This window comes from Eptatretus burgeri, chromosome 9, assembly GCF_056783735.1.
Source record: "Eptatretus burgeri isolate ZD-2024b chromosome 9, Ebu_testis_v1, whole genome shotgun sequence".
In the NCBI taxonomy this organism is placed as follows: domain Eukaryota; kingdom Metazoa; phylum Chordata; class Myxini; order Myxiniformes; family Myxinidae; genus Eptatretus; species Eptatretus burgeri.
In genome coordinates this window covers 2575085-2586760 of record NC_140969.1, presented here as the reverse complement: position 1 = coordinate 2586760, position 11676 = coordinate 2575085, and the positions used below count along the sequence as shown (strand labels likewise).

General features: G+C 41.5%; 2 protein-coding genes across 20 annotated transcripts in view; both read left to right on the top strand.

Annotated features, from left to right (window-relative positions):
* Positions 1-3081, top strand: part of MRS2 (magnesium transporter MRS2) — a 58576-nt gene extending 55495 nt beyond the window's left edge. For 4 of the 9 annotated variants that reach the window (XM_085893917.1, XM_085893923.1, XM_085893921.1 and 1 more), the window contains 2 exons: positions 679-795; positions 2678-3081. In XM_085893917.1, coding sequence (XP_085750043.1) covers positions 679-795; positions 2678-2791 — 231 coding nt within the window. In that variant the 3' untranslated portion in view covers positions 2792-3081. The remainder of the gene's footprint in view (positions 1-678; positions 796-2677) is intronic. The other 5 variants (XM_085893924.1, XM_085893922.1, XM_085893918.1 and 2 more) reach the window with 2 other exon arrangements.
* Positions 3082-7656: 4575 nt separating this feature from the next.
* The window catches only part of LOC147019430 (putative E3 ubiquitin-protein ligase RNF144A), a 126251-nt gene continuing 122231 nt past the window's right edge, over positions 7657-11676 (top strand). For 4 of the 11 annotated variants that reach the window (XM_085893910.1, XM_085893906.1, XM_085893902.1 and 1 more), the window contains exons 1-2: positions 7960-8089; positions 8194-8275. The gene's annotated coding sequence lies outside the window, so the exon portion shown is untranslated. Of the gene's footprint in view, positions 7874-7898; positions 8090-8193; positions 8276-11676 lie in introns of those variants that run through there. The other 7 variants (XM_085893914.1, XM_085893908.1, XM_085893907.1 and 4 more) reach the window with 7 other exon arrangements.

Below are 11676 nucleotides of genomic sequence, written 5' to 3'. Positions count from 1 at the left end.
GTGTGCAATGAGTGGGTGAACTAAAAAAATTAAACTCCTCCACATATCTAAGGGGTTTTAATGTGCTCGAGTCAGCCATGAATCAAACTTTGTCGGAGATTCACATTTCAGCAGGACAACGATGAGAAGCACAAAGCTAAAGCCGCACTGGGGTGGCTGAGTAAGAAGTAAATAAATAGGTTCTTGAGTGGCCCAGTCAATGTCCTGACTTGAACCCAATTGATCATTTATGGTGACATTTGAAAATTTCAGTCCATCGATGATACCCATCAAATGTGGCAGAACAAGAGTAATGTTCACCTGAAGAATGGACAACGGTTTCATTATCTCACTGTGTGAAGCTGGTAGAGATCTACCCAGAAACACTGATTGCAGTCATTGCTGTGAAAGGTTCTTCCACCAGGTACTGATCGGAGGGGTTGAATACTTTTACAACCAGTGAATTTTGGTTTTTACATGTTCTTTACAGGTATTCCTGACATGTAACCTCCTTAAACTATAACGGTGTTTAGTTTGATCTCTCCAGGTAGGAATAAAACAAGTTCATTTGGGAAAATAGTTTCCACATAATTCATCTAAATGTGGCATTATTGGAAGGGGGTGAACACTTTTGTGGGCCACTGAATGTGTTTATTCTCCACCAGTCGCTCTGTCTGTCTGTCTCTCCGTCCGTCCAAGGTGGAAATTCAAAATCAAATGGTCACCGTATTGTTCGCTCCGTATAGGTCTCAGACTTCATCGGCCTCTGGTGTACATTTGAAGACTGAACAGTGCATCTTCTATCATGAAATAGAGGTAACTTTTTGAGGAAAGAAGGGTCTGTTTTGATTACATCACTGAGGGAATGAGGTAATGCATGTTTTGGTTGGAACGATCGAGGAAGCGGTCTGCTATACACCGCCCAAAGAAAACTTTCATACAATTAAGAGATGGCTGAGTTTGTACTTGGGTTTTGGGAGGGGTTTGTGAGGATTACTGACTTGGGGGTTTGTGAGGGGGTGGTTGTGGTGGACTTGAAGTCACGTTTTCCATTGTGCAGAGATAATCCACAGGTACCTGCTAGTACTTCTACAATGTGGAACATCATCATGAACTTTGGAGGTTTTCTGTTGTAAAAGAGGTGTGAAAACAAGCCGTGGTCCCAAGCACTTTGGGCAGAAACACTCCTACATTTTATTGATTGTAAAACAAAGTCGATGAACAGTATAACACAAAGCAAAAGGTCGACAAAACTGAGACAAACGCGAAGAAACCAACAATTTGCTGAAAAAATAACACCAATCGTGTTGACAAATTTTATGAGTAATATGAATCCTTACTCTCATTCACAGACCAGTGTTTGTATGTTTGTGTGTTTGTGTGTTTCTTTGTTTATGTGTTTGGAGTGCTACTCCTACAATTCTGGGACAATTACATCCAGATTTTCTACATACGACCAGCATGACCCCCATAAGTGTTTTATCTTTTCCGGTGGTTTTGGGGTGTAGGGGTGGGGAGTAAAATTATCTATGTTAGGCCTAAGTCACATTTGCCACGGCGGCCGTGGGGTCTACATAATCTACGGCCACGAGCAATTATAGGGTGGCCGAAGTATTTCCACGGTCACACAATGTAGCAGTCACATATGTTTTTATTTTTTGGGGAGCCGCACGGGTTATTTAGAAATTGTGGAGACCGAAAACGTGGGGGTGCCGTACGGTCTTTGATTTGATGTCGCACGGTGACCTTAGGGCGTCCCTGCGGCGGCCATAGAATTTTCAAGGCAGACGCAAGGTGCCCGCAGGGGGACCGCAGGGGGGCCCTAAGGCGAACGTGCGGCCAGACGGACGGTAACGAGTGGGTTCTTTTTTTTGATACCAGTTTTTTTTTTTCGGCTTGTCGAATTGCTACGGCGAACGTAGAAATGAAAAAAGTTACGACTCCACGTTATAATTCCATGGCGACCCCTAGGGCCTGTAAAATATAGCCAAACGGCGTAGGGCCACCCTGAGGCCACCGCAGATACTCTGCGGCCGCCGCACGTTTCTGTCAATTCAGAGGGCGTACGGCCGCCGTATCCTCGCCGTAGAGCAAATGTGACTTAGGCCGAAATGTGTATCGTGTAGCGCCGCCTCCAGGTGGGGGAGGGTATTACAAGTCCTCACTATTTACAGTACAGTATTTTTGTCCCCACGTTTTCCAGTGCAGTCAGGTGTTTTGAATTGCAAGCAGTGGGTGTGTTTTTACTTCTTGTATGTAACCTGGGTTTTTTTGGGGGTTTTTTTTTGCATATACAGAGCTATGAGTTACTTATACACCGCCCAAATATAAGTAGGCATCAGAAGAACGTGTTGCATGCTTGGAACAAGATCGCCTATAGGGCCTGTAATAATAATTTGTATGTTTGTACTAATCGAATTTCTTGTCATTGGACTGTTGTCTGAGTTGAAATAGTGGTTTAATTGTCTGTCCTCTGGTGAACAATGTCAGAAGAGGTAGAGCATGAGAAGCAGGTTATCCTTGGTCAGGTGGTCTATATTGTGCTACACACTTGTTTTAACGTGGTAATTTAACTCTCCTTAATCCACATGTCATTGTTAAAACGCTAAACTTATTTGAACGAAATCTGACATGAGTAATATGTGTTCGCTTGTATCGATTTGTATGAATCCAGCACTTCCATCTCTCGCCTTCCTAGCTTCACAGCATGCTTCGGAGAAACGTGTCGAGCAAAGATGCTTTTGTCAAGAGGCAGTCAAAACCGGAGACTTCGGGCTTTAACTCGAGGCGACACCCTCTGCTGAACAGATGAGCTATCGGAGAGGGTCTTTGGTCGACCCATTTTTCAAAACGTTTCTTGGAGATGTTTAAAGTTCCCGGTTCCTTCAGTTATTACATTATTATTTCCGAAGTAAACGCTTCCTTTAAAGAAACTTAACTTTGTCATCGACATAAACCGGGCGCTATAATCACGATCTCAGTGATGCGATGACTGTCCTGAAAGTGCATGGATAATCAAAGGGGAATCTTCCCCAATTGATTGTGTGTGCATTTCGATTACATTTCACTGTGCAATAAATAAATGTAATTGTGAGGAAAAAACGAGGTCTGTGTGTGTCGTTGGTTATCTCAATATGTGGGTTTCAAAAGATGGAACGGAGCTTCCCAGGTCGTGTGCGTGCGTGCGTATGTACATGCAAGTTGCTTTTGTTGGCTGCTATTGTCTCATGTGGGTGGGTTTCAGTAGGTGCAACAGACACCTGTCAGGTCTCAAAAGTATCCAACTCCGTGTGTGTATCTCTGTGTGTGCACGAGCATGTATCTCTTTGTGCCGGGTTATAAATGAGTTCTTCCGCATGATGTACAACAAATGTGTTTGCACTTTTGTTGAACAGGTAACTCCATTCTGAATGTGCCAGGAATTTATAATTATAATTTATAACAGGAAGGTATGGGAGCATGCGCCAGAGCAGCGTGTCGCTGCGTCCACTTTCCGCCGGTACTCCAGGGGCCTCCATCTGGCCATCCCCCAGGCAGATGCCAGGCCCATCCCCATCTGCTTGAGATGCCGATCAACCTGCTGCAACCATGTGGCACGTGGTTGGCCCATTGGCCTCCTCCACTCACGAGACTCCCTCACCGAGAGAATCGGGTGAGCAGGATCAGTATCAGGAAAACGAGCCACATGTCCATACAGCTGCAGCTGACGCTCACGGACTATGCAGGTAACAAATCTCCTTCGAGTCTCTCTCAGCAACCGCTCGTTTGACACAAAGTCCAACCAGCGATAGCCAAGGATTCTTCAAAGAGACCTGGTACCAAAGTAATTGTCTCCTTCTCAGATCCATGGTCAGAGTCCAAGTCACATCTGGAAGCACCAAGGACCTGAAGACTTGGACTTTCGTCGTCCTGCACAGGTACCAACAGTGCCACACCCCATTATCCATTGAATCCATGACTCCCCAGGCCTGACCCAGATGTCTATTGACCTCTGGCTCACAGCCATCAATGACATGAGTATCACTGCCAAGGTAAGTGAATCTCTCTGTGACCTCAACATCCTCACCACAAACAGGTGCAGACAAGATAGCAGCATCCAAGATGTCATTGAAAGCCTGGATCTTATGTCTGACCAAGGAAATCTATAATCGCAGCAGTTTCTGACTCCTCATTCAGCACCTCGAGGGCTCCCAAAACAGATATCCAGAGTCTCCACAAAGATAACTGCATCATCTGCGAAATCAAGGTCAGAGATCTTGATGCAACGCAGCTTGATCTCTCTGACATCCACCCCATAATGCAGTCCATACAAGTGCTGAAAAGTGCGGGGGCCAGAACACACCCTTGAAGAACTCTAGTAACAACTGGAAATAAGTTGGAGATGGTACCACCACAACTCACAGCACTCTCAGTACCAGAGTAGAGTTCAGACATCAGATCGATCAGTTTTGGTGGCACCCCACAAAGACTAAGACTCCTCCAGAGGGCATCCCGATTCACTGAATGGAACGCTTTACAGAGATCAACGAAGGCTGCAAGCAGCACCTGCGAAAACTCTCATTTACGTTCGGTGAGGACCTGAAGAGCAAGGATACGGTCAATCATTGACCTCCTTGGTGTAAAGCCTGACTGCTCTGGGCACTGGTGCTCAAGCAGATGGTGATGAACCCTATCAGGAATTATCCGAGCAAAGACCTTGCCCGGCACTGAGAGCAGCGTCACCCCTCGGTAGTTGTTGTAGTCCTGACGATCACCCTTCCCTTTCCAGAGAGGAACAATAAGGCCCCTCTTCCAGTGATGGGATGATGCCTGTGTTCAAGGCAGAGCACAGAACTGCATGCAACGCCACAAATCCAGCATTTCCACCAGCCTTGAAGTTCAACATGGATGCCACAGATCCCAGGAGCTTTACCCCATTTCAACTGGTTCACCGGAGCCTGTGTTTCCACAAATGAAGTTGGACCACAGTTGACTGGAGGGTCAGCAATAGGGATAGTAACACCCTTGACATCCAACTCAACAGCTGGTGCATCAGCCTGGTACAGCCTCTCAAAGTAACCGGCTTAGCGGGCCGGACCCCATCACTGGTCGATCATGATTGTGAAATTTCACTTTGATCGATGAAACAGTTAAAGGGGAATTTTTTTTTCTTAAGATTTTTCTGCTCAATCCAATATGGCTGCCAGATCATGTGACCTTTAAGTTATTCGTGAACACCCTGGTATCCCGAAGGCTTGGGGAACATTTATGTGATGCTTCCCTCCAATCTGTCCAGCCATTCTGGAGAAGAAGATTTTTTTTTTATAGGTTTTATGGTAAATCCAAATTGGCTGCCAATCCATGCGATCTATGATGTCATTGGTGTGAATGTTTTGTTCTTCAAGGACAGGCGGTCACACCTGCAAAGTTTCACCTCGCTGTTCAGCCGTTTCAGTGAAGATTTTTGTAGGTATATAAGAAATGGCTGCTGAACCACGTGACTGATGATGTCATCGGTTTTTTTTTTTATGTGTACTAATTTAGCCCTAGATGACCCTCAAAAAATTTCGTCTTGATTCGATGTAGCGTTCTACATTAGCGATTGGTGCCTTTGTTATGCAATCATGATGTCATAACGAAGGCACTTATGACATCATAAAAAAATTACACTTGTTCTGCATGTGGACGACTTGATGTAAATGTGTATCGTGTAGCGCCGTCTCCATGTCCTCAAGTCCGCTTCCATGTGCCAAGTTTCAATTTTTTCCTTCGTGTGGTTTTGGAAATCGAGGTCCAAATTTTTTCCCTTTTTTCCAACATGGCTGCTACACCACGGGACCTCTGACGTCATAATTATCATGAAAAGATTCCACATGAGTAGCCATTCCTATGTTGAAAATCGCATCGATCTGACAAGCGGTCGCGAAGAAGAACACTAAAGATCTGTGTGGACAAACAAACAACTTTGCGAAATCCATAAAACAAATTTGACCTTAAAAATAATTGGTGGTTGAATTCAGCGACCTGCTATGCAAATCCTGTTCAAATTTCTCATCAATCGGATGAAAATTGAGGATTTTAGAAAAACGGCATGTTTGTTGACCTTCGTCCTATGGTGACCTTTTGACCTCAAAACTAATCGGCTTCTTGCTTATGATGAACTCCTTTGAATTTTCACAAGTGACAAACGCACCCAAATGCAATACCCTCTCCTCTGGTGAGGGTAATAAGAATGGAGAAATGGCTCATCACCGGTGCGCCAATTCGGTGTCATGTCCACAAAAGAATATGATCGACCCGGTGACCCGGGTGTCATAAATGATCAGTGCCTGCAGGATCAAGCTGCTCACCAAAAAGGGTTCAATTATGGTAATTTCACGGTTGAACAGAACAGAAACCTACTGAAGATAGGGCTGCGAACATGGTTTAACTCCAGTGAACTTTGGTTTAACTCCAGTGAACTTTAGTTTAATTCCAGTGAACTTTAGTTTAACTCCAGTGGAACTCAAGTCCATGAGTCATTTCCATGATGGTGTAAATGTTGATCTGCCAGGCAGACAAGCATCCTCCCACTCACGTTATAGCCTTCCTCAGTCCTCACCCCTCGTCCCTCGAGGGGGAGGTCCAAGAGCCCGATAGTAGTGTGGGGCAAAATGATTGGTTGGAAACCAGATTAAACCACGCCTCCACTACTGCCATTGGTTGGACGAGTAAATGGGACAAAGTTAATGATATAAAAGTACCAAGAAGTCGACACCGATATATTAAAGTACACGACACGACTCTGGCAGTCGAGGTTCGAGACGATCGGAGATGGTAGTGTGAGTGTGTGTGCAGAGACGAGCAACAAGGCGGATTAATAGTGAACTTCGTGTTGTGTGGAATGAAGAAAAACTCGAAATCCTTCATCTTCACCCACTCTAGATATATACATATATATATATATATATATATATATATATATATATATATATATATATATATATATATATATATATATATATATATATATATATATATATATATATATATATATATATATATATATATATACATATATATATATATATATATATATATATATATATATATATATATATATATATATATATATATATATATATATCCATCAAGGCAGGGGTCACGTGATCATTGTGTTCAACACATGAGGTGGACATGTCTGAGTTCCATGTGATCACTTCTTGTACCTGGGAGTAATCTGACCAGTGAAGGACATCCTTGGAATCTGTGTCCAACAGCCGTTCCATTGTCGACTTGTAGTAAATATCACTTTCAGTTTGAGGATTCTTCTGATGATCGGAACAGTCACACAAAGGGAATGGTCGATGTGAACAATGTCCGTGTGTTTCAAAGTCGACTCGACCGATTATATTGTTATTATTGGTGGAGCCGAAGGTTGGTTCGTGAGCAGCAGTCCTCGATGGAGGAGCTGAACAAGTTAAAAGAGTTAACTTGTACTCAACCTTGATGAGCACACCGGGATTAACTACAGGTTACTGCCGACGATCCGCGACGATCCGCGACGATCCGCGACGATCCGCGACGAACCGCGACGATCCGCGACGATCCGCGACGAACCGCGACGATCCGCGACGATCCGTGACGTGACGTGACGTAACGTGTGACGTGCTGTGACGTCATGTGTGATTAACATGCCGTCTGATGTTTCCATCACGTGACTTGGTCGACGCCGCGGAGCGGAATTGGCGCCATGGTGTATATTGACGTCGTGCGGTTCGATTTAAAATCCAAATGTTGGTGTCCTGACATCCTGGCCTCGACGACCTTTTTAAACGGTGACCTTTTTAAACAGTGACCTTTTTAAACAGTGACCTTTTTAAACGGTGACGTTTAGTCCGAAACACGAGATTCGCTGCTGACTTCGGTACCACAGGTACGTTGGGAGGGTTTTGTGGCGGGCGGGTGGAGGTTCGGGAATGAATGGAATTTAAAGATTGTTTTTGACGAAACCAATGGTGAGATGTGTCCAAACTGGTCGTTCCGGTTATTAAATTTCTGTAAGAGGTAAAAGTGCGTTCGTGCTGAGAGAAGCTCTGTGTGTGTTTGGGTTCATGGTTCAGGCTGAGAGGGACGAAGCTCATCGGAGCGGGTGAGGAGGTCCTGGTTGTTTACATTTAATGAGATTTCATCAAACTGTTTAACATAACGAACCGTATTGATTCATTTAGATGCAGGAAAGTAATTATTTTCCAGGACGTGGTGACAGGACCAGGAAGCAGAGCGACAGCAGCAAATGAAAGAGTTCGGAGGGGAGATGATGATCTTTTATACTGAGGTGATGATGAGGTTTTATACTGAGGAGATGATGATCTTTTATACTGAGGAGATGATGAGGTTTTATACTGAGGAGATGATGATCTTTTATACTGAGGAGATGATGAGGTTTTATACTGAGGAGATGATGAGGTTTTATACTGAGGAGATGGTGAGGTTTTATACTGAGGAGATGATGATCTTTTATACTGAGGAGATGATGAGGTTTTATACTGAGGAGATGATGATCTTTTATACTGAGGAGATGATGAGGTTTTATACTGAGGAGGAGATGAGGTTTTATACTGAGGAGATGGTGAGGTTTTATACTGAGGAGATGATGAGGTTTTATACTGAGGAGATGATGAGGTTTTATACTGAGGAGATGATGAGGTTTTATACTGAGGAGATGATGAGGTTTTATATTGAGGAGATGATGAGGTTTTATACTGAGGAGATGAGGTTTTATACTGAGGAGGAGATGAGGTTTTATACTGAGGAGATGATGAGGTTTTATACTGAGGAGATGAGGTTTTATACTGAGGAGATGATGAGGTTTTATATTGAGGAGATGATGAGGTTTTATATTGAGGAGATGGTGAGGTTTTATATTGAGGAGATGATGAGGTTTTATACTGAGGAGATGATGAGGTTTTATACTGAGGAGATGATGAGGTTTTATACTGAGGAGATGATGAGGTTTTATACTGAGGAGATGATGAGGTTTTATATTGAGGATATGATGAGGTTTTATACTGAGGAGATGATGATCTTTTATACTGAGGAGATGATGATCTTTTATACTGAGGAGATGATGATCTTTTATATTGCGGGTATGATTATCTTTTATACTGAGGAGATTATGAGGTTTTATATTGAGGATATGATGATCTTTTATACTGAGGAGATGATGATCTTTTATACTGAGGAGATGATGTGGTTTTATATTGAGGATATGATGATCTTTTATACTGAGGAGATGATGAGGTTTTATACTGAGGAGATTATGAGGTTTTATATTGAGGATATGATGATCTTTTATACTGAGGAGATGATGTGGTTTTATACTGAGGAGATGATGTGGTTTTATATTGAGGATATGATGATCTTTTATACTGAGGAGATGATGAGGTTTTATACTGAGGAGATGATGAGGTTTTATACTGAGGAGATGATGAGGTTTTATATTGAGGAGATGATGAGGTTTTATACTGAGGAGATGGTGAGGTTTTATACTGAGGAGATGATGATCTTTTATACTGAGGAGATGATGAGGTTTTATACTGAGGAGATGATGATCTTTTATACTGAGGAGATGATGAGGTTTTATACTGAGGAGGAGATGAGGTTTTATACTGAGGAGATGGTGAGGTTTTATACTGAGGAGATGATGAGGTTTTATACTGAGGAGATGATGAGGTTTTATACTGAGGAGATGATGAGGTTTTATACTGAGGAGATGATGAGGTTTTATATTGAGGAGATGATGAGGTTTTATACTGAGGAGATGAGGTTTTATACTGAGGAGGAGATGAGGTTTTATACTGAGGAGATGATGAGGTTTTATACTGAGGAGATGAGGTTTTATACTGAGGAGATGATGAGGTTTTATATTGAGGAGATGATGAGGTTTTATATTGAGGAGATGGTGAGGTTTTATATTGAGGAGATGATGAGGTTTTATACTGAGGAGATGATGAGGTTTTATACTGAGGAGATGATGAGGTTTTATACTGAGGAGATGATGAGGTTTTATACTGAGGAGATGATGAGGTTTTATATTGAGGATATGATGAGGTTTTATACTGAGGAGATGATGATCTTTTATACTGAGGAGATGATGATCTTTTATACTGAGGAGATGATGATCTTTTATATTGCGGGTATGATTATCTTTTATACTGAGGAGATTATGAGGTTTTATATTGAGGATATGATGATCTTTTATACTGAGGAGATGATGATCTTTTATACTGAGGAGATGATGTGGTTTTATATTGAGGATATGATGATCTTTTATACTGAGGAGATGATGAGGTTTTATACTGAGGAGATTATGAGGTTTTATATTGAGGATATGATGATCTTTTATACTGAGGAGATGATGTGGTTTTATACTGAGGAGATGATGTGGTTTTATATTGAGGATATGATGATCTTTTATACTGAGGAGATGATGAGGTTTTATACTGAGGAGATGATGAGGTTTTATACTGAGGAGATGATGAGGTTTTATATTGAGGAGATGATGAGGTTTTATACTGAGGAGATGATGAGGTTTTATACTGAGGAGATGATGAGGTTTTATACTGAGGAGATGATGATCTTTTATACTGAGGAGATGATGAGGTTTTATATTGAGATGATGATCTTTTATACTGAGGTGATGATGTGGTTTTATATTGAGGAGATGATAAGGTTTTATATTGAGGAGATGATGAGGTTTTATACTGAGGAGATGATGATCTTTTATACTGCGGAGATGATGAGGTTTTATATTGAGGATATGATGAGGTTTTATATTGAGGAGATGATGATCTTTTATACTGCGGAGATGATGAGGTTTTATATTGAGGAAATGATGATCTTTTATACTGAGGAGATGATGAGGTTTTATATTGAGATGATGATCTTTTATACTGAGGTGATGATGTGGTTTTATATTGAGGAGATGATAAGGTTTTATATTGAGGAGATGATGAGGTTTTATACTGAGGAGATGATGATCTTTTATACTGCGGAGATGATGAGGTTTTATATTGAGGATATGATGAGGTTTTATATTGAGGAGATGATGATCTTTTATACTGCGGAGATGATGATCTTTTATATTGAGGAGATGATGATCTTTTATACTGCGGAGATGATGAGGTTTTATATTGAGGATATGATGAGGTTTTATACTGAGGAGATGATGATCTTTTATACTGAGGAGATGATGATCTTTTATACTGAGGAGATGATGATCTTTTATATTGCGGGTATGATTATCTTTTATACTGAGGAGATTATGAGGTTTTATATTGAGGATATGATGATCTTTTATACTGAGGAGATGATGTGGTTTTATACTGAGGAGATGATGTGGTTTTATATTGAGGATATGATGATCTTTTATACTGAGGAGATGATGAGGTTTTATATTGAGATGATGATCTTTTATACTGAGGTGATGATGTGGTTTTATATTGAGGATATGATGAGGTTTTATACTGAGGAGATGATGATCTTTTATACTGCGGAGATGATGAGGTTTTATATTGAGGAAATGATGATCTTTTATACTGCGGAGATGATGAGGTTTTATATTGAGGATATGATGAGGTTTTATACTGAGGAGATGATGATCTTTTATACTGCGGAGATGATGAGGTTTTATATTGAGGATATGATGATCTTTTATACTGCGGAGATGATGAGGTT